Below are 22925 nucleotides of genomic sequence, written 5' to 3' on the forward strand. Positions count from 1 at the left end.
TTTGGGAACACGAATAACATGAATGTCGCACTCAGGGATCCGAAGGTAAAACGTACGAGGGGAGAACTACACATGATGGCACACGAAAATTTGACGACTCGGGACAAGTCTGTAAAAAGGGGAGGGGGTAGTGTTGCGGTTGTGGAAATTCGCATTACACCATAAAGAGTCCTCAGGTGAGATATCTCGTTTAGTTAGCCCACACCCGTTGTATAGAGGGAATTTATGTGATCATCCGGGCTGCGACGCTTTGAGTTTGCCATTTTTCTGTTCTATCTTTTATTTCAAACAAACAGCATCTCAACAACCACGCCATCCCTACCACAGCGCCAACCACGCAACAACCACGCCACCTCCACCAACTACGCTACCACATCTTCGCCACTCGCAGTTACGAACTCCGCGGAAGAACAAAAACCACCAACGATGCTCGGGGGTTTTTCCCGCCTGTTTCTCCCGTTTAAATTCTCAGCGCTCGGTGTGGTGGAAGTGCGATCCGAGCCGGGGGTCAAAGGTGAGAAAAGGTGGGGGCCTCTTTTTGGGGGAATAATTCTCTGGCCCTGAGCCAAAAACTGACTCCCCCGGCCCCCACACGGGGTGGGGTAGAGGGAGAGCGAGAGGGCACACCCCCCTTCGAGAGCGTTCTCCAAGAAGCTCGAAGGGAGGCGGGGCGGAAAACGGGGTGGAGCAAAGGGCGGAGCCCCGCGCTACAAAAGGCGGACAGCACGGACCTTGAGTTAGTTAGTGAGGAGTCTTCGAGGCTTCCTGTCCCCTTGTCTTCGAGAGTTCCTGTGTTCTTCGGGTTGTTTGAGCTTCTGGGCTGGACGTCGTCTTCTTCTTGGCGCTGCTTGTCTTGTCGGGGGAAGAGGTCCTGCGCTCGCGGCTTGTCAACGAAGGCATGGACGGGAGACGCGGCAGCGCCGGTTGTGAGGTGGACCTGCGCGTCCGGACGAGGAGTGCCGGAGAGGGTTCGCCGGCCGCGAGAGAGGTCAGGGCCAGGCGCGACCACACTGACGGTCGTGGGAGAGGGACTCACCAGCCATGAAAAGGGAAGTCGCGACTTCTTTGCTTTTTCCTTTGCTTTTTGTGTAAATGCTTGTGGTGGCGCCATCCGTAAAGTAGAACTGCGTAAGTGTTGCCGTGTGTCGGTCTTATTCGGTTTTAACTCTGCATTTGCTTTTGTTGCATTATTCTTTTGCTGTAAATACATGCGTCTTTGTGTCTGCGTGTGTAAATAAAATGCTTGCTTGTTGAACTGTTCTCGCTCTGCTTCGTCTCCTTTCTTTTTATTGACTCTCTATCCTGCACCGTGTAAGAGATTGGTAGTGGGTGTAAGTTCCCGGTAACTAATCTGAACCGTCGAGGTCGGCGATAACTCTGCTCGGTTATCTCTGCAGTACGGAACGAACCGCTTAAGCGGTTCGTGTCTGAAGTTGACCTGCGGCGAGGTACGATCGCCCGATTCACCATCCGCGTAGGTATTTAGGTAGGTCGAGTTTGGCGAACAACCCTATCCTACGCGGGTGGCCGATTGGCACGATTGTGGTGAGGTCGAAAGACCCACCCGTGAATAGCTCCCGGCGTTGTTCCGAGAGGGTCACGACAGAATTGTCCTTCCGGTGGGCGACGTGCCGCAATTCGAGCTACGTGGCCGATCGCATGCCGGCGGGCACGAATTCGCAATGATATATAACGACAGTGATATTTCATCGAGGAGAGTTACAAGGCAAAAGGTTGGACATTCTCATCTCACCTGCTGAATTTGCTTCTCCAGCCGTCTGACCATCTTACTCTGCTCGTCTACCACATGAACCAATTCACCCTGGCAAAAAAAAATGAAGCAAAACACAACTTAGCAACCCCAATAGCTCAGGCTGCAATCTGAAAAACTGAGCAACAATGAGCACCTTAGAAGCGGTTGCAACGTCGAGGGCCGACGTGAGGCGCTTGCATTCGTCCCACAATTCATCTCGAGTGCGTTCGGAATCGGCAAGGCACAGCGAGCGCTCTGCAAGACTTGATCGCAGCTCCGACACATCATCATGCAAGGAGTTCGCTCCCTCTGCAACAACAGGCCGTATAAATGTATGCAAAATAGATGTCTGCAATGGAATTCAGCATTTGAACTAACAGGATATCTACAAAAATAGATTGATGCTCTTTTAATATATTTTGGTCGATTTTATCAACGGCAAAAAAGAAATGATTCATTTTACTCTATCCTGCAATCTCACAAAAGAGGTGCTGCTGTGCTGAAACAATCAACTGCAAAAGAAGGTCGTGGCCTTCTATGGATAGGGAAGCTGTGTGGTTCAGATTCATAGCCAAGGTATTGCCTCCTATTAGTAGTGAGTACTTGGCAAAAATTAATCTTAATCAACATCCATAAAGACACGTCGATGAAACGGTTTATCAGACACAACTTCATCAACTTCACGTTCATGTCCATCGTTCAACTTTCATGAAACACTACCTGCGCATTGGTGCTTTGCTCACCTTTCGTAATAACTGCTTCCTGCTCCCTTTGCACCTTCAGCACTGATACTGCCATCTTAACGTCCTGGACAGCGCTCTCTGCACGACAAACGCGGCCAACCAATGCCTCATATTCGTTCCAGTGACCCTGTCCGTCACTGCCGAATGCCCGCCACGCACGTACAGGCCTCGTGGAACTCGATTCCTTCCCCAGACCGGGTCCCAACTCCGTAAGGCTGGTGCTCACCGGACGAAGTACTGAGTTTATGGGCCAAAATTCTAACTCGGCCAAGTCTCTCGCGAGGCTCTCTGCCTCAGTCTCGACCGCTGCCAGCCGTAAGTTCAGAACTTCGCTTGCCTCTGGTGTTGCGGTTTCCGCCGAACGCGATGGAGAAAGAGAAGGACGAGCCATAACTCAGCAAGGCTCTTCTTCGTATGCTGCTGATGTACCATGGAGCCACTTAACGTTCCAATTACATCAGCGATTGGAACATCTGAAACATTTGGACCTGTAAATGCAAAAATAAAAAATAAGTACCAGTTAGTGCAGCTCGAACCTCAGATTTCAGTTTTACTATCTCTAGTACTTCAAACACTCGGTCCATATGAGAGTGGCGAGTGAAGGTGGGAAGTGGGGAGGGTCATGTTATTAGAATTGCCAATTATTATGACGCTATTACCATTGTTGTGACCCCACGCACGTGAAGCGAAGAGAGGGGTTGAGCAAGTGGTTCACTTGTGTTTGTCACTGTTGTTGTTTTTACTTTTGTTATTGGACGCGGCCTTAAGAAAGCGCCACTGTAACGTGTAACAAAGCTCAAGCTGCTATCTATACGCCTCAACGTGGCGTTTTTCCAAGGCGGAAAAAGGCAATTAAATCTGGGAATTCCTCCCAATGTTTGGCAATCGAGTATAAAGCAACATAGGCTAAGCGAGTGCGAAAATTCAGCAAAGGCTGCTTTTTACTCGTGATACACTTAGGGCCCATGAAGTGTCGCTCGTAATCCTATACCCTCTTCCACCACCACCAGGAGCGGCACTAAGAACAGGGGTTCGAGAGGGGAGGAACCAAGTAACTGTAATCTTTGTAATTATGAGCCTTAGTCCCCGCAACACGTTTGGTTCAGATTGGCAAGGTAACGACCGGATGACATGCAGAGACAGACACCAAAATTCCTTATCTTAGTGTGATTGTATTTGGAGTTGCCATCAGAGTTGTTGCGTGAGTGGCTGTTCGAATTTTTGTGTGTCTCAATGTATCGTCTCCAAGTGTGGTAAAAGTTGAAGAAATATATTTCATTTATTTACATTCATCCCAGGTTCATGGAGGAACTCCAATACAATTTGTATTAAGCACAAAGACATTAGGAGACATAAGAGTACTTTTACATGAATTCCAAGGACATTCATAGACAATATGCCTGGTGTTAGCTTAATGGTTAGGGTGGTGGGCTTTGGATCCGAGAGTCCCGAGTTCAAATCCCACTCAGCTGTTGAATTAATACCAGGTGGGGTTAACTCGGCCTGTCATCGTTCCGAGGTCGACGAAATGAGTGCCAGCCTGCTGGTATACTGTCGGAGCGGCGACCCGTCCAGGATTGTGCCCAATAGCCAAGGAGACTGCTTAGGCAGCACCAACGATCTACACATAACAGAGTATGGTCCTAATCAACTCCTCCATAGACAATGGACCAACATATGGTATATGGGATTTGAACCTGGATTCCCTGCACCATCAGCTCAGGTTTCAGATGGGAATACTAACAGGTATCCTTCAGCTCTTTCATCCACACAAAAAAGAGAGGTTTTTCTGTCTGTCTGTCTGTATATCTGTCACCATTTTCTTAGAGATGGCAAAACAGATCTTCATCAAACTTTTAGAAGTTCATCAGTGGGTGGCGGGGAGTGTTTTAGGCAACAACAACAAAAAAACCACAAGTTTCATTTATTTATTTATTTTAATCCCTCTGTCGTGCCTAAGCATTTGTAGCTGTGTGAAAGGTAATATTAAATAATCCCTGACCTCACTCCTTCGTGAGTGGAAGGAATTGTTTTTGGCCCTCACAAAAAAAATAGAAAAAAAAACAACATTTGATTTCTTCAAACTACCAGTACGATTAGGACAGCACCAGGCAACGCCGGGTACCCCTGCTAGTATATCGTGACAGTTTTCGGAGACCTAGGGAAGACAAATACAAAAGGGGGCCCTAGTGTCATTATATCTGTAGTATTTTGTCTCGCTAAATCACCACTCCCTCTCGTAACAGTGGAAGGGAGAGATGCGTTGTGAGTGTAGTGGGAGTTATCCCATCATTCTTTTCCTCACTCCCAAATTCAATTCCTATTCTCAAACACTTCAATTCAGGCACTTCTACAAAAAAGTCTTCACAGACTCAACACACGTACAACATTCACTCCACAAATCACACCACGAACAACACAAATCCATCCGGCAACGCTTCATCGTTATGCACCAACACCAACAGCCTTCTGCTGAGCAACAAATTCAGTCATGTAAACGTCAGACTCATTGCTCTGTCCTCACCATGCCACTACCAGTGGGCTGTCCCCCTGCGTTCCTGCAGCCAGTCACAATGACTGGATCACAGAGCGCCAGCCAATCGAAGTGCCTAGATCACGGAAGGCAGACGTGGGAGAAGGCAGAAGCCAGGACCAGAAAATGCCTCTGCCAGGCATTTTATGTTCCTGGCTTCTGAGATTTTGTGAGTGATTGTTCAAGAGTTCAAGAATTTGAGAGTTCAAAGAGTAGTGGTTGAAGGGTTATGAGGAGTTCAGGGGGGTTTGGTTGAGCAGTTCTCAGGGAGTTTAAGGTGAACCACGCCAAGTGCCGTGCATGGAGAACAGCGGAACGAGCGCTGTGAGAACACCACGGAAAGAGTGCCAAGGATGTCACGGAACGAGCGATGAGAGCACCAAGTGGAATGAGTTCATGGTCAACATGAACGTGGGCTCCCAGGCGTGGTCAACACCTCCTCACTGACATTACCTCGTGTGCTCACTTCGTTAATCCAATCACAAATTCTCAGTATTAAGAGGATCAACAGTGGTTCTCCTCAGAGATAAATTCCCTCCTTACACACCTTACATTCTTGCACCTTCCACCGCACATGCCTCATTGACTCTCTCCAGTTCTGCAGCATATCAACAGAGTCCACAACAGTCCTTCTGAGGACACACAATATACTCACCCGCATACACCGCACCTCTCACTCACCCGCACCACATACCTTGTGCGTCACGACGTGAGCCGCCCGGCTCACGTACAGGTGAGCACGAGGTCGGCGGCACACCCCACCTGCTTCACTCCTCCATCAATCTTTCTTATCTCCTTTTCCCGGAATGACTGAGGTGCCTAGATGTTTTGTAGAACCTGTGATTAAGAACCGACTGATGGAGGGGGCTGATGTGCTCGGGGTAAAAACTTTCTTTCATGAAGCTGTTTTTGCATTGTACATCTAGAGTAAACCCGAAAATATCAGGTGTTCTAACATTACGGGTTTCAACCGATCGCTGGGAACCAATTGTGTTCCGATTTAGTCGTCTCGGTATTTAATCCCGACCAATCGTGGTTTTCGAGCTGAGATGAGTCATCGTTTGTGTCCGCACGTACCAACACCTCCCATTACAAGCCTCTTCTTGTTTCTCGCAAACCGTTAATTGTGGCACTCAAACCAGCATACAGGAACGAAGCCAAGTTTAACTGGAAGGGTACGCGGCGGAGCGCACACCTCCGCCACGTAATGCCTGATCCACAAGAACATATTCTGCCCAATACATTGTTGAAACATCATGTTATCCAGTACTATATCGTTTTTGGTCCCATCTCTCAACGGTGAAGAGTCACTTTAAAAATTAAATAATTCTCATATCCAGATCCGGATTCAGATCTTCACCAAAATCGAATCAATTCGTCCTTGACACACACCCGTGTCCACCAAGTTTCGTCCGAATCCGTCCACAACTTTTTGAGATATCCTGTTCACAGACAGACAGACACACAGACAGACACACAGGGGTGAAAACGTAAGCTCCGCCCACCTTCGGGGGTGGAGGTAATTATTAACATTATCTTCTCTCTTTTGCAGCCAAAATTATTCCAACGTTCTTCCCAATTATTCCCACCGTTGGCCAGAGGGGAAGTTTTTGGCCCAAAGTCTTTCACGAACCGGCTGGCCAGGCCTGGCGTTCAAGTAAGTAAGTTCGGAAAATATCCAATTGTGCTTAATTATGGTGTTAATGATTTTGAAAATATCTCGTCTTCCAAGTAACTGTCACGAAGCTTTTCCACGTCCGGAGTAATTATTTAATTATATAGACATAAAAACAGAGATAAGGGAAATTGACGATTCCGAACATTGTTGTTCTCGAACAGTGTCGATTTATAATAATATACACAGCGATGACCGTTGACATGATCCAAAGAAAGGCCTCATGCGTCGGTTAGTTTTGTTAGTTCGTCAAACTCCGTTTAAACTCACCCGCGACGGGTCAGCGTGACGTCACTGAGGAAACTTTTTTTTTTTTTTTTACAATTCCGTCTGTACTTTCCTCAAAACGTCACGTAACAAACAAGTCCATATTTTTAACATGCATTCTTACATCTGAAGGAACAAATCTGCAGTTTAAAAAAAAACCCCAAAAGAAAAACATCGAAACAACTTGAGAAGAATCGATCGTCGAACTTGGCTTGCGCATACACCGCCGAAAATGATGTTTCCTTGAATGATCGAAAATAATAACTGCAACGGCTGACCAATTGAAAATATAAACAAGACAAAAACAAGTAATAATAATATAGCAATTGAGGTGAAATTTTTCTATCGATGCAATATATATATATTTATTTATTTTATTGGACCCGACGTTTGCACTTGAACCCTGAGGCCGTGACGCCGATCGGGTATCACAAGTCACGTGACATTCTCCGCGGTTGCAAAACTTTTCCACTCGGTAACGTCAATGTAAAGGAAAATATTTAATTTAATATTAAGCTTTGCAACATACCTTGGTTTCTGGAGAGAAAGAAGAGAAAAAAAAAAGTTAAAGTCTCCGTCCGAGATCCCACTCGTCCGCCACGTGTGATTCTTAATTCCCGATACGGCTTTCTGGGCAAACGGAGATCGTTTTAAAGGAAAACGAGGAGTCACGGAGAGGCCGACGACGGATAAAAAGCCTCGACGGATCCGTCCGACACGATGTTGCGAACGCCCGACGCCGTTCGCAGCGTCTCACTAGTCGACGCTTCGTCTCAGGCCTGTTCGCAGCCGGCCCGTCTCGTCTACACGTCGGACAAACACCCTCGGCAGACGCTCGAAGCGATGAACCTTCTGCGCAGACACCGCGAGCTGTGCGACGTGGTCCTACTGGTGGGATGCCGACAGATCTACGCGCACCGGGTGGTGTTGTCCGCATGCTCGCCCTACTTCCACGCCATGTTCACGGGAGAATTGTCCGAGGCGCGACAGTCGGACATCCAGATCCGAGACGTGGACGAGACGGCCATGGAGCTGCTGATCGAGTTCGCGTACACGGCCCAGGTGACCGTGGAGGAGAGCAACGTGCAGGCCTTGCTGCCGGCCGCCTGCCTCCTCCAGCTCGCCGAGATCCAGGAGACGTGCTGCGAGTTCCTCAAGAGGCAGCTGGACCCGTCCAACTGTCTGGGGATCAGGGCGTTCGCGGACACGCACGCCTGCCAGGAGCTGCTGCGGGTCGCGGACAGGTTCACGCAACACAACTTCCAGGAGGTGATGGAGAGCGAGGAGTTCCTGCTGCTTCCAGCCGCCCAGCTCACCGAGATCATCTCCAGCGACGAGCTGAACGTGCGCAGCGAAGAACAGGTGCGTGAACGGAGGTCAAGGTGAGGAGACGTAGGTCAAGGTGAGGAGACGTAGGTCAAGGTGAGGAGACGTAGGTCAAGGTGAGGAGACGTAGGTCAAGGTGAGGAGACGTAGGTCAAGGTGAGGAGACGTAGGTCAAGGTGAGGAGACGGAGGTCAAGGTGAGGAGACGGAGGTCAAGGTGAGACATAGGCCAAGGTGAGGAGACGGAGGTCAAGGTGAGGAGACTGAGGTCAAGGTGAGGAGACTGAGGTCAAGGTGAGGAGACGGAGGTCAAGGTGCGGAGACTGAGGTCAAGGTGCGGAGACTGAGGTCAAGGTGCGGAGACGTAGGTCAAGGTGCGGAGACGTAGGTCAAGGTGCGGAGACGTAGGTCAAGGTGCGGAGACGTAGGTCAAGGTGCGGAGACGTAGGTCAAGGTGCGGAGACGTAGGTCAAGGTGAGGAGACGTAGGTCAAGGTGAGGAGACGTAGGTCAAGGTGAGGAGACGGAGGTCAAGGTGAGGAGACGGAGGTCAAGGTGAGGAGACGGAGGTCAAGGTGAGGAGACGGAGGTCAAGGTGAGGAGACGGAGGTCAAGGTGAGACATAGGTCAATGTGAGACGACGTAGGTCAAGGTGAGGAGACGGAGGTCAAGGTGAGACATAGGTCAATGTGAGGAGACGGAGGTCAAGGTGAGGAGACGGAGGTCAAGGTGAGACATAGGTCAATGTGAGACGACGTAGGTCAAGGTGCGTGGACATAGGTCAAGGCAAGGAGACGTAGGTCAAGGTGAGGAGACGGAGGTCAAGGTGAGGAGACGTAGGTCAAGGTGAGGAGACGTAGGTCAAGGTGCGTGGACATAGGTCAAGGCAAGGAGACGTAGGTCAAGGTGAGGAGACTGAGGTCAAGGTGAGGAGACTGAGGTCAAGGTGAGGAGACTGAGGTCAAGGTGAGGAGACTGAGGTCAAGGTGAGGAGACTGAGGTCAAGGTGAGACATAGGTCAATGTGAGACGACGTAGGTCAAGGTGCGTGAACGTAGGTCAAGGTGCGTGAACGTAGGTCAAGGCGAGGAGACGTAGGTCAAGGTGAGGAGGTGTCTGTCCTTCAGGACCATTTGTTATTTGTCCCCCCTCGGTTCCTGTAAACTTCTCTTGGTCTCGGTAAATAGAGCTTTGGTGACCCATGATGGTCTCACGATGTTAAGGTTCATTTAGCCTTGAGGTCAGGAAGGGTTAGAGGGTCCAACTCTGAGCTTCTCCGACGCTGGACTTGTCCAGAGCAAGGAAGATTTAAATGGTCCCGACTGCTTCCATCATTGATGCTCGGCATTTCGAGGATAAATACAGAGGACGTTCCAACTTGATTGCCCCAATGAGTGCATTTCATACCAAATATGGTGTCATCGGCACCCAGAGTGCTCTGGGAAGTGACGTCACTTCTGAAGTTGAGTCCGGTGTATCAGTAATCACCTCCATCCATCCAGTTTTAAGCCAGGAAGGGGTGGCTGCAGGGTCATTCCACCTCAAATCACCCAGAAAAAAATTAATTTGTAACCCGACCCCCTCAGATTTGGCTAATTTTTTGCATACATGTTACATATGATAGTCTATGTTCAGATACAAAATTTTAGCTAAATCGGACTAGGGGTTAATGAGATATGACCTTGAGAACTTTTGACCTTTTCGACTAATGTCGCGTTTCCACCAAAATTCAAATCCTCATATCTCAGCAACCCCTTGCCCTATCTCGATTATTTTGGTCTCGTTAGAAAGGTAATTGTCCATATAATGCAAATCCAGCATCGGTTCGTCGATCTAGTTAAGTTAGGGGTGGATTATTTGTTGACCTGACATTTGACCTTGACCTGGCCTTGCATGAAAATGAAAGTTCATACTGTCTACTATAACATATCAAAAAACTGGAGGGTAGTATTTTTTGTTCTCGAGATATTTTCGGCCAAAGGTCGTAAAAATTCAACCAAATCATGACGTCATAGACATGCCCAGGCTTGTCAGTTTACAGCCAATATTGTGCCCAGACTCATCCCAATCATAGTTGATGACAGGTTGGTTCCACTACAAGTTGTAACATGCTCCTTTGGTGACTTGCAACTTAGACGGGGGGGGGGGGGGAGGGGGGCATCGCTCAGAAAATTTTCTGATATCCACTCGTATGCCAGTAGCACTAAATAATACATTTTTGAAAATTTTCTGATATCAACTCTCCAATCGTAGGTGTCGCCAAAGCCACCATTAGGAGTTGATATCAGAAATTTTTTGAGAGAATCCCCCCCCCCCCCCCGTCTAAGTTGCAAGTCACCAAAGGAGCATGTTACAACTTGTAGTGGAACCAACATGTGTCATCAACTATGATTGGGATGAGTCTGGGCACAATATTGGCTGTAAACTGACAAGCCTGGGCATGTCTATGACGTCATGATTTGGTTGCATTTTTACGACCTTTGGCCGAAAATATCTCGAACAAAAAATACTACCCCTCCAGTTTTTTGATATGTTATAGTAGACAGTATGTACTTTCATTTTCATGCAAGGCCAGGTCAAGGTCACGAGGTCTTCAAGGTCAAATGCCAGGTCAACAAATAATCCACCCCTAACTTAACTAGATGGACAAACCGATGTTGGATTTGCATTCTATGGACAATTACCTTTCCAACGACACCAAAATAATCGAGATAGGGCAAGGGGTTGCTGAGATATGAGGATTTGAATTATGGTGGAAACGCGACATTAGTCGAAAAGGTCAAAAGTTCTCAAGGTCATATCTCGTCAACCCCGAGTCCGATATAGCTAAAATTTTGTATGTGAACATAGACTATCATATGTAATATACATGCAAAACAATTGCCAAATCTGAGGGGGTCGGGTTACAACCCTTGGGTGAACTGAGGTAGAATGACCCAAATTTAGGTCGTACCTTTCAGATAAATCTGAAAGGTCACGGGTCCCTTATCGGACCGAAGATCGCCAATAGGTCAACCACGTGGGATAGGGTCAATTACCAATTTCAATTTACCTAAATACCCACGTCGTCCAAACTACCGGGGAAATTCACCCTAGACAGGATCTGCGCAATCCGAGTCGTACCCCGGGCGGAGAGCACAAGAACGCTGCTGGCCAATTGCACGATTACAACAACAATGAGGCCTCCTAATTCCCGTTCACAGCGCAGCAAACCAATGATAGAAAGGACAAGGACGAGCTGGGACATTCAACAAGAGGGGAATTTATTTACAACAATAATTGGTGAACGAGGGGAGCACATAAGGGCAGAATTATCCGAATAAGCAAGGCAAATGATGCACAACAAAAAGCACTTAACAGTTCTACTTATAGATGGGGCACACGGACACTCACAGACACCCAGAAATTGACCCTGTCGGGTCTTTATTGAAGGCTTCCAGCAAAAGGAAAGGGTGAGCTGGAGACCAGAGCTATCTTGGACCTGTCCACCTCGTGTGGTCTTCGACGTTCTAGATCGGTGGGACTCGAACCCGCAACCACGATGCCACTCCGAGTACCAGGGACGGAGGATGAAGGACAGACGCCAACCAGCGTGAGGGCGGACAAGGCAGCGAGCGCCAACAGGCAAGGCCAGGCGATCCGGGACGATCTGGCAGACAAACTCCAACTTCAACTGCTTCCAGTCAGATCACCCGAACATTTATTCACTCCCCGTCCAGGGGGGAAGGGACTCCCTCTGGTGACCCGCCCCCCTCTTACTGGACGGTTTTGGCACGCAATCCGTTCGTTGCCCCTATGATTGGCCAAAAGGGGCGCCAAGTCCGCTGAGTGGGGGGGGGGGGGCGTGGCGGGTGTCACGGCGGACCGTCCCTCAAACAGGAAGAGGAGTAATATTGTCCTGCGTTGGCACTCATTGGCCAACCAATGGCAAACTCGCTGGCATCTCTCTGATTGGTCGAGAGAGATGCCAAGTCCTTCTTGAACTCCGCGCACCACAAGCGTTATGGCGTCGGGATGGAGCGATGGTGTTGTTATGAAAGCGAAGATGTAGCAGAAAACCCTGACTATCAAAATAACTCCACAGCGCACGAACATTTAATCACCCATTAGACACAGGGGATGGATTCGAACTATACACATCCACTTAACGAAATAACTGAGCTACGGGGACCTGTCTGTTGTGTGTTCATGGCTGCCAGATTCGTAACAACAGTATTCGACCCTGTAAACAAAAAAGTACTAATTGAAACACCATTAGAAGACTGCTTGTGTGAATTCAGCCCTTGTAGTTTACAACCAGGGTTCTTGAGATCTTGACCAGACCCAGTGACGTAATGGAGTAGTGGCGGTTCAAACCCTGGCCGAGTCGCACCGAAGATTTTTGAAATGGTACGTGTTGCTTCCTTGCTTGCTTGCCGTTCAGCATTTAAAAAGGATAGATCACGGACAAACAACCGTGTGTTGGCAATCTTATCGCAGGCTTGAATGGGCTTGACAGGCTCCTCCTGCATTGTAGTTAGTTGCAAGGAAATCTAATGGAAAACCAAATCCAATGTTTGAGCCGTCGTGAGGAACCCGGATTGGCAAAGATCGAGTCGTCAGGAGGAACCGAAACATAAATTTGTACCCCGCTATTACGTGTAGCCTCCGTGCAGTGCAGCAAAGCGACTGCACCACTTACTCGGAGGGGTAACGCTGTCGAAAAACTTTGAGTCGGATGTGTTCATGCTTGAAGCAGGCTCTGTTGCCTCTGAGTGTGCACGGAGTGACATCCAACTGGCCAGTCGCATTGCAAGTCCCCAGAGGGTGATCTTTGTTCCAGCGCCCTCACGCTGGTTGGAACTACCCAGACTCTTCCTGGAGCTGGCCGTCTGACCAAATTGAGCAACTGGGCAAGAAGGACCTTGGTCAGGGAGGTGACCAAGAACCCAATGACCATTCTGACAGAACTACAGAGTTCCTTGGCTGAGTTGAGAGAACCTGCCAGAAGGACAACAGTCTCTGCAGCACTTCACAAATCTTGGCTTTATGGGAGAGTGGCCGCATGGAAGCCAATCCTGAGAAAAATGCACATGACAGCACATCTGGAGTTTCCAATAAGGCATGTGAAAGCTTCTGAGATCATGAATAAAATATTCTGTGGTCTGATGAGGTGAAAATTGAACTCTTTGGTCTGAATGCAAAGCGCTATGTCCGGCGGAAACCGACCACAGCTGATCACCCACCTAACACCATCCCTAACGTGAAGCCTGGTGGTGGCAGCATCATGCGATGGGGATGCTTTTCAGCAGCAAGGACTGGGAGACTTGTTAGGATAGAGGGAACAATGAATGGAGCCAAATACAAGCAAGTCCTTGAGGAGAACCTGCTTCAGAGTGAAAAAGGCATCAGAATGTGGCGAAGATTTACATTCCAACAGGACAATGACCTTGATCATACAGCCAAAGCAACACTGGAATGGCTTCAGAACAAGAACGTGAAGGTCCTTTCATGACCTAGCCAAAGCCCAGACTTGAATCCCATTGAGAATCTGTGGAAAGACTTGAAGATTGATGTTCACCGACACTCCCCATCCAACTTAACAGAGTTTGAGCAAATCTGCAAGGAATAATGGGAGAAAATTCCCAAATCCAGATGTGCAAAGGTGATAGACATACCCAAGAAGACTCGAAGCTGCAATCTCTACCAAAGCCGTTTCTACCAAGTAAGCACTCAGGGGGTTGAATACTTATTGATGCAAGACATTTCAGGTTTTCATTTTTAATTAATTTGTAAAAATTTCTGAAAACATGTTTTCACTTTGTCATTCTGGGGTATTTTGTGTCGATCGGTGACAAAAAAAGAATTAAATTTAATCCATTCTAGATTCAGGCTGTAACACAACAAAATGTGAAAGAAGTTGAAGAGTGTGAATACTTTATGAGGGCACTGTATATAGCATGGTATCTGGAAAAGTTTGGGACTGATTCGGACTAAACTTGGTGGACAGGTTGGGTATATGACAAGGATGAATTGATTCAATTTTGGTGAAGATCTGGATCCGGATGCAAGAATTTTGTTTCTTTTAGCTTTTGTGCATGGCTCACAAAGTGGGTACACATACTGTTACACAAAGGGCAAAAAAAAAACGTTTAGGGAAACATGAAATGCAACCCATTATGCTAATCTGCATGTATTCAAATCGTGAAATCTAAATTTTTACACCTGCAGCACGTCCGGTTTTAAAGTTACCACTGAATACTGTACATACAACACTAAATACACGTTCGAATTTCGAGCTTGGCGTCAGCGTTATGTACGGAATCGGATGAAAAAAAAACAACGTAAATATTATATTTTGGGATAAGAAACAGATAATTTTTACTCCTTTTTAAACAGGCTTAATACGTGACAGGAAAAAGAAGAAAAAAACAACACATTTTGAGAGTCCGATGTTATAAATTACGAAGAAAACACAAGACGAGTTCAGTAGCAAAGAAAGCCAAAACTTGTAAGCGAAAAATAACGTTAAAATCAAATCTTTCTTTCGAACTTTTGAAAATAATCACTTTAAACGTGAAAAGAAAAACATAATTCTTACCTCTCGGATCCTCACGAAGCACCAAAAAATTTCTAGCGTCGGTTGAAATGAAGAATCATCAGACAAATGCGAGTCACCTCGTTCGGCTCGGCGTCCTCACGCTGGATTTGTACGTTACGGCTCTCGCAAAGACACGGACACGAAGACATACGCTGCGCTCGACGGCGAATGGAAATGTGCTGACACGCTTGCAAGTGCCTATTATATCCATCAATGGGGGAAGTTTGCAAGACGGCAAGGTTTTCTAATGCTAGCGTTATTTGCGTCCGACGAGAGATGATGATTGGTACATAATGAGACTGACACGAAAATCAAGACGAGATGACTTTCGGTCCGTATTTTATTTTTCTGATCACAATTTTGATCTATATTTTTCCGCCGTTAGACTCTGTCATATTTCCAAGAAATTAAGGGAGATTTGGAATAAAAATCATAAGAAACATTATCAACACTGCACTCCTTATTTTTCTCGATGCAGTGGGCACGAAGCGTTATGTACGAATCCATTATTTCATCAGATAGGGTAGATGCCAGAAAACCCAAATAGGGAGACAGAACATCATCAAAACATAAAAGAGACACCAAAGTTCACATTCTGAGTCACCACACTCAAAATAACTGTCGCATAAGAAATGTACAGTAAAATAAAAATTTTTACCAATCAAAGTAACATTTCTAAGGTTACAATACCCATATTCTGTTGCTTTAATTCACCTCTAATAAAACAGGGAAATGGAGAGTATGATATTGCCGGTTTCTACAGGTTCCCCAAGATGTCCACTTTCATTTCTGACCATTGATGGTTTGTCTAAGTACCTCATGATAGTTTTATGTGAAATTTCCCACAAACACAACACAGCATACCCACTTTGTGAGCCATGCACTTTTACAAGTGATTCTTCACCATTGAGAGACTGGGCCAAAAACGATATACCGCATGGTATCTCAGAAAAATATGGATGGATTATGACTAAACTTTGTGGATGAGTTGGTTCCCATTGTGTACTGCCGTTTTGGCTGTTGGTTGCATCATTGTTATGGGCGTGGTTCTGCCGCTGATGCAGTGCCCCCTATTACCAGTACACACTGGTGCTCATTTCGCCGACCTCGGAAGGATGACAGGCTGAGTCAACCCCCTGGTGTTAATTCAGCGGGTAACAGGGCTCGAACTCAGTACCCTCGGATCCCGAGCCACCACCCTCACCACTTAACCAACGGCAGGCTTGATGAGTTGGTTCGATTTTGGTTAAGGTCTGGCTGAATCCAGATCCTGCCTGTTAATAGGGTACAAAACGTAAACTGTTCAGCCTGGCGGAGGTATGCGCTCCACCGAGTGCCTCTTCTAGTTTCATCAATATAACTATGCAGGACAATTCATGCTTACCACCACATATGGGCATATAACTTGTGGGCTTTATATCAGCTTGATGTGTGAAACTTGGTTTTCTTCGTTGCAACTTTGATGATCAACAGAGCACTCCTGCAGCATTCAAACTGTCTGCTGTTTACAAATTGCATTTTGCGGTTCACTTTTTTCAGATGGATGATGTCTCTCTCTATACATTGTAACTTTGGTGGAGTCGAATGATTCAGTGGCATTGTTGAAGAACAGGAGCTTTCGGTGCTGGTGGCTGACAGTCGTTTCCCCTTGTATAATTTGACAGTGGTCAATGATCGCCATTGTCAGGAGAGGTCATCCTAACTTTAAGTCAAATCTGTATAAATACCTCCAAGTTGGTGTGCATTTTAGAGGTTTTGTTTGGATTGGTGGAACATTGTGCTCTCATTCTTCTGTTTTAAAAAAAATACATATATATATTTTTTTTTTTTTTTGTGTGATCTCCAGGTATACACCGCTGTGCTTGCCTGGTTGAGGCACGACCTTCCACAGCGCCGGATTCTTCTACCACAGGTGCTTCAGCACGTGCGATTACCGCTGCTCACCCCCAAATTCCTTGTGGGTACAGTGGGAAGCGATCTCCTCATCAAGAGCGACGAAGTCTGCAGAGATCTTGTTGATGAGGCCAAGAATTATCTGCTGCTGCCGCAGGAGCGTCCGCTCATGCAGGGGCCACGAACCCGGCCCCGAAAACCCGTTCACTGTGGCGAGGTGCTCTTTGCAGTTGGTGGCTGGTGCAGTGGTGATGCCATTTCAAGCGTCGAGCGTTATGATCCTCGTTCTCACGACTGGAGAATGGTCGCGTCCATGGCAAAGCGCCGCTGCGGTGTCGGTGTTGCTGTGCTGGACGACCTCCTTTATGCTGTTGGTGGCCATGACGGCTCATCATACTTGAATTCTGTGGAGAGATATGACCCAAAAACCAACCAGTGGACAGGGGCTGTTGCACCAACGAGTACCTGTCGCACCAGTGTTGGAGTGGCTGTGTTGAACGGTTTGCTCTATGCCGTTGGAGGACAAGATGGCGTCTCGTGTCTAAACATCGTTGAGAGGTATGATCCCAAGGAGAACAAGTGGAGCCGCGTCGCCTCGATGATGACTCGCCGGCTCGGTGTTGCAGTCGCCGTTTTGGGGGGTTTCCTCTATGCCGTAGGGGGTTCAGATGGCACATCACCCCTCAATACTGTCGAGAGGTTCTCCCCACAGGAGAATCGCTGGTTGCCGGTACCGCCCATGGGGACGCGACGCAAGCATCTTGGCTGTGCGGTTTATCAGGAACTCCTCTATGCAGTGGGTGGTAGGGATGACTCCACCGAGCTGTCGTCAGCTGAGCGGTACAATCCACGGACCAGCCAGTGGACGGCGGTGGTTGCTATGATTTCCAGACGCAGCGGCGTCGGTCTCGCTGTCGTGAACTCTCAGCTCATGGCTGTTGGAGGTTTTGATGGCACGACTTACTTGAAGACGATTGAGGTCTACGATCCAGATGCCAACACCTGGAGATTGTACGGTGGAATGAACTATCGCCGGCTGGGTGGTGGGGTGGGTGTTGTGAAAATGACTCAGTGCGAGTCTCACATCTGGTGAACTCCAGTCTTTCTACATAAGGCAGTTGTGTTTCTTGTTCCAAGTTTGTCCTGTTTTTCACTTTCTCAAATGTTGTTGTTTTTTTTTGTTTTTTTTAAAGAAGCGTATTTGAAATTTGCTCTCTTTATAAATGATAAATTCAGCTGGCAATGCATGGTGAAATGACTTGAAAATTCCTCAAGTAATATTTTTAAGTTGCGGCGTGAATTGCCATTAACTTGATCAGCCCCCTCTCACCACGAGTCGAGAGCGGGTGCGGAACACAGGAAAGTGTCCACTTTGTTACGTCCGGTGTACATCTGGTGAGCGCCAGTGTGATTATTGCATGCGACTGGAGATTAAAGGTTATTTAAAATTAAAGATCAACAGTCGACATATTTGGAAAGTCTTTGTTGGCAGGATTTACTGCTGGCGCTGGCCAGTAACTTATTTTCCCTGAGGAGGTGAAGAATGTTCTGGCCAGCCGTGAATCTGCTTCGACTGAGCCCAGATTATATGTCCGAGTTCATGAATCCTGCTCTCGCTCATCTTCTGTCCACCCTCGTTTGGCTGCCTTGGTGTTTTGAGGTGGATAATGTCACTCCCTAACCCAATAAGGTGCAAATACAGATCCTCTCAACCACAAGACGGTTCGACCGATAGGATGGAATCGGCAGAACATTGATCAAAGTGAGCCGACCTTTTGGGCGTTACCCCTTCGTTGGGGCAGGGTGAGGATTGGAATGGGATGCGGGAGGCGGAATGACTCCTCCATTGTTCTGCCTGTCCGCCGACGCAGATTGACACGAGCCTTCAGAAGTCGGACTAGTACTTTGTTGAACAGGACAGGCGGCTTGCTTCTGATTGTGAGCAGTCGTCGGATGCATCATTGCAGCACAAAAAGACCCCCCCCTCGGCCATAAGCTCTTGGATGGTAGAAAGACGAGATCAATCAGTATTTCCATTCTCGGATCTCACGAATGACCACGTTCACAAGAGGATTACAATGTTTAACTACACACTTGCTCAAAACAATGGTTTTTGTATTTTGTACTGAGACCATTCCATTGACTTGATTTTCATGCTGTGGGTTACATTCGGTGTATCCTTCCTCACACTGTATTAGTATTCTGCTTTCGTTTCGCTGTGCATGGAAGGGCAGCCAAGTAATCCATTCTCATCGTTTTTATATAATATGGGTTGTTTGGCATGTCATAAGTACGCTGATCTTGTACAAGCTTCAGAAATGGTGTGCTTGGTTAAAGCCACATACACACGACACTTTGCACCTGCATTATATGGCTGTCGCGTCGTACAAACTCGTCACATTAAGTTCCAATAAATTGGAGTTTCAATCCTGGAGCACAAGTAAGGAAAATCTCCATTTGTCAAAGGTGGACGGCAGCGGTTGTTTTCACCCCTGTTTGTCTGTCTGTCTGTCTGAGCAGGATATCTCAGTTTACGAATGGATTTCGACGCAACTTGGTGGACAGGTTGGGGTGCGAGGACGAAATGATTTGATTTCGGTGAAGATCCGGATCCGGCCCATCGTTGGCCGACAACACGTAAACTGCTCAGCGTGGCGGAGGAAAACACTCCACCGAGTGCCGTTCTAGTTTATATTATGTATATCATCATTGGTCACCGAAATATTTGGAAAAAAAAAAAATCAAGGTTACTTTTGAAAGACATTACAAAAACTATTAAGTGTCAAAGTGACATATTTAGAGCAAATGAAAATGGGAAGAGGGGAGTTCCTTCCAAAGGATATTGGACGAGGGTCACCACAACAAAGAAAAAGCCAAAGTGCCGATTGATCAGCGATCCAAGGTGTCATGAACCATGCGTTCTCCCACCGCAAATCTGTTCATGTGACCAATTGTTTTTTTTTATTATTATTATTGAGCTTCCACAAGAGTTTGACTTGAGCCAACAAAGCATCCACCTGGAGCCACCATACCATACAATTTGTATCGTGAGAAAGCTACCTCTTGCGTTTTACCGCTGTTTACGAGATAAATAAGTTTAATATTTCCTTAGCCGATTTGTATCAAAACTCATTCACTTGAATAAGATAAATTTCACACTTTAACATGTTTATTAATGCCCGGCTCACACGTCTTGTTCAGTTTTCATTGTCGATGCCACTGTATACAATCCCAAAGTAAATTATTAAACTTTTCCACATTGTACCAACATTACAATGCTCTCTTCCTCAGCCCTTGTCAACTTTAAGCACTTCTCCAAACATTGGCCAACTTACCTTTTTTTTTTAAGGTAACATTCTTCTTCCTCTTCTTTCACAGCCACAATTATTCCCAAATTCTTGAGGGGTTGGCTTGGGGAATCTTGGCCCGGGTCTTTCACGAAACTGGCTGGCCAGGCCTGATGTTCGACTAGTTAGAGCAGGAATTTATAATGGGTTCATGGTGCCTGCAATTGCTCGCCTTCTCTTCGCGAAGGAAACCGTTGGATCTTTAACGTCCACCAACTAATTCCGGCAGACGGAACACCCAGTCTAACATCCATCCGAGGACGGCACACGCACTGATGAATCACCCTACCTGTGAAACACCGGGATGACAGTTTATACCTGGGTCGGCATTCATACCTAGGCTCGACAGCTTTGAGGCGAGTTGTGCGTACCTCTAGGCCATCCTGCCAGCCCTTTTAAAGGAAACGATGAGATGTGTAATTAAATTATGAACGAAAATGACAAACTGCTAAAATGAACCTTGGACCAGTTTGTTCTGTATGCCTGCATTTTTTTTTTGTTTGTTTGTTTGTTTTTTAATAGTAGACATGAAAAAAAAAATCTCAAGGCTCTCTTGTTTACATTAAATAAATATGGATGGGTCACGTGAATCGGTAATCGTTCGGATAAAAGAATACCATTAATTAATTATTGGATGGATCTATACCTTTCCAAGCACTGAAGTAAACGTTTAACGGAAACCTCATCACGAGCAATAATATAAAATACTCCGTTCTCATATAAATACAATATACTTGCATATTTTTTGACAAGGACTCCATTGTCAGCGACACGAACAAATATATATACTGTATATATATATATATTTTTTTAAGGGCTTGTCATTTGCAAAGCACATACATTGCAGAATAATAGTAATAATGATCTCGGCATCATGCTGTCAACGCCTCAATTTCAAGATGACAACTCTGATGCACATCTTACCACGTGCATCACGTTAAGCAACACAAAGCTCCTTCCAGACTAGAGCACGCACAAAGGGCAAGGTCCTGTCCGGCAGGCATCTGATTCTACTGCATCTACCTTCAAATACAAAAAAAAAAATGTAGAAGAACCTCTGATAATTGGGTAAAAATTCCACAGCAACAATATATATATATATATAGTCATTATTTAAGCGTAGTGCTACAGAAATGCAATGACGAGCCAGTGATTGGATACTTAAATGTGCTGGTGGCCAAACACTTTGCGTCATGACATTGTGACGTCGTCTAAAGTTTCCTGTGCAGTTCAGGAAATTCTCATGACGCCAGACAAAGCTGCCAGAGATACATCAACTGTTTGTGCATAGCCTTAAAGCTCTGCTGTTCCAAGTAGATCCCAGTGCTCGGAACTTCTGGCCATGAGTTCGGTGGTACGCGGGCGAGTTCGTGTGCAAAGCAACACCGTCGCTAATCCTCGACAGCTTGATTTCGCCGAGCGTGGGTCCGTGCAGGGTGGGAATCACGAAACTGCCCGTGAGAAGGTGGCACAAATTGACGGAAGATGGAAACGGCATTGTGCCACAAGCTCGGATGTGGTAGATGAGCCACCGTGCTCCAAACGTTTGTGGCTGCGTCATAGGCTTCAACTTCGGTGGAGAGTTCCAACGACGAGTTGTATCCACCAGAGACGAGGAGTTGACCGCCAAGGGGCGTCACACTCGCTCCCACATGGATCTGAAGGCCATGCAGAGAAATGCCACAAAATAGCTTGATGGTGCTACATGTTGGTTCGACCCACAAAACGTTATGAGGGAAAAAATCAAAACGCTTCCCCAAACAATAACGAAAGGTGATCCTCCACCAACAAAACTCAGCATTGATGTTTGTTTTTACTTCTCTGTTGGACATACAATTTCCTCTCCCCCATATTAACCATAACATTTCAGCAACACTTGATTTTGTCATTTCTAACGACAGTACTGCCTTAACACAACGTCACGTTGATGTAATTTCATGGCATGCTCTATGTGAACACCCCAACCCAACCATTTGGGTCATGAGCATAACGGTGATTAATTGCTCACAGTACCTGTTTCATGGGTGGAACATCATGCCAAATTCTCTTCGCCGGGTCCAGAGCAAAAACTGCCAAAGAATGGCTGCAGGAAGATGAGGACAACAACATCACTGGTCGTACTTTGAAGTATTTAACAATGCAAATGACTCGGTGAAAGTGAAAGGATGGCATAGAGGTGTCTGCAAGCATTAGTCCATGGACGTTTAAGACCCCCCACGGTGTCCTTCGTGCAGAGTAGGCGAGCAATCACGGGCACCCTGAACAAATTCCAAATTCCTGGCCGAATCTACAGAGGGCATTGCATCAGCGACACAGCCACGCCATCAGCCAATCGTGCTCCCCTGCAGCCTCGGACTGCATGTGAAAGAAGTGAAAGCAAATGACATTGGCGGTAACATGCTAAACTTTTGGGAAACAAAGTCCAATCCAAGAAAAGAATTTTTCCAACTGCAAGTTTTGCCAAATGCATTCTGCTATTACCTCCGCCATCTGCGATGGACAGAGGTAATGTTTTCACCCCTGCCTGTCTGCTTGTGTGTTTGTGTGCAGGATATCTCAAAAAGTTGTGGACGGATTCAGAATAAATTTGGTGGGCAAGTTGGATGTGTGACAAGGATGAATTGATTAGATTTTGGTGAAGATCCGGATCTTATTTTTTAACCAATTCTTCACCACTGCGAGATAGGGCCAAAAACAATGTACGAATGGCACGATATCTCAAAAAGGTGATGGACCAAACTTGGTGGATGAATTGGTTCGGTGACAAGAACAAGCCATTTAAATTTGGGGTAAGGTCCGGATCCAGATCTG

The 22925-nt window shown here is 46.6% G+C and overlaps 3 protein-coding genes across 12 annotated transcripts in view; 1 reads left to right on the forward strand and 2 right to left on the reverse strand.

The window, feature by feature from the left end:
- The window catches only part of LOC147019052 (coiled-coil domain-containing protein 150-like), a 99609-nt gene extending 91973 nt beyond the window's left edge, over nucleotides 1–7636 (reverse strand). For 3 of the 6 annotated variants that reach the window (XM_085899250.1, XM_085899249.1, XM_085899246.1), the window contains exons 1-4: nucleotides 6975–7110; nucleotides 2497–2984; nucleotides 1908–2062; nucleotides 1754–1822 (exon numbers count right to left, since the gene is read on the reverse strand). In XM_085899250.1, coding sequence (XP_085755376.1) covers nucleotides 1754–1822; nucleotides 1908–2062; nucleotides 2497–2887 — 615 coding nt within the window. In that variant the 5' untranslated portion in view covers nucleotides 2888–2984; nucleotides 6975–7110. Of the gene's footprint in view, nucleotides 1–1753; nucleotides 1823–1907; nucleotides 2063–2496; nucleotides 2985–3155; nucleotides 3854–6974; nucleotides 7111–7500 lie in introns of those variants that run through there. The other 3 variants (XM_085899247.1, XM_085899251.1, XM_085899248.1) reach the window with 2 other exon arrangements.
- A 55-nt stretch (nucleotides 7637–7691) lies between these two features.
- KLHL20 (kelch like family member 20) lies at nucleotides 7692–19207 on the forward strand. The gene is made up of 2 exons (XM_085899261.1): nucleotides 7692–8333; nucleotides 16721–19207. Exons 1-2 carry the CDS (start codon nucleotides 7692–7694, stop codon nucleotides 17858–17860), a joined length of 1782 nt encoding a protein of 593 aa, XP_085755387.1. The 3' UTR covers nucleotides 17861–19207.
- Nucleotides 19208–19454: 247 nt separating this feature from the next.
- Nucleotides 19455–22925, reverse strand: part of KLHL21 (kelch like family member 21) — a 28898-nt gene continuing 25427 nt past the window's right edge. For all 5 annotated transcript variants that reach the window (XM_085899257.1, XM_085899256.1, XM_085899259.1 and 2 more), the window contains 2 exons: nucleotides 22128–22197; nucleotides 19455–21772 (listed from right to left, as the gene is read on the reverse strand). In XM_085899257.1, the coding sequence (XP_085755383.1) occupies nucleotides 21506–21772; nucleotides 22128–22197 (337 nt within the window). In that variant the 3' untranslated portion in view covers nucleotides 19455–21505. The remainder of the gene's footprint in view (nucleotides 21773–22127; nucleotides 22198–22925) is intronic.

This window comes from Eptatretus burgeri, chromosome 10 (assembly GCF_056783735.1).
Source record: "Eptatretus burgeri isolate ZD-2024b chromosome 10, Ebu_testis_v1, whole genome shotgun sequence".
In the NCBI taxonomy this organism is placed as follows: domain Eukaryota; kingdom Metazoa; phylum Chordata; class Myxini; order Myxiniformes; family Myxinidae; genus Eptatretus; species Eptatretus burgeri.

Bases quoted from the DNA above. Each gene is read 5' to 3' on its own strand.
- KLHL20 (XM_085899261.1), top strand. From the start codon at position 7,692: ATGTTGCGAACGCCCGACGCCGTTCGCAGCGTCTCACTAGTCGACGCT. The intron at 8,334-16,720 runs GTGCGTGAACGG...TGTGATCTCCAG, and splicing joins ACGTGCGCAGCGAAGAACAG to GTATACACCGCTGTGCTTGC.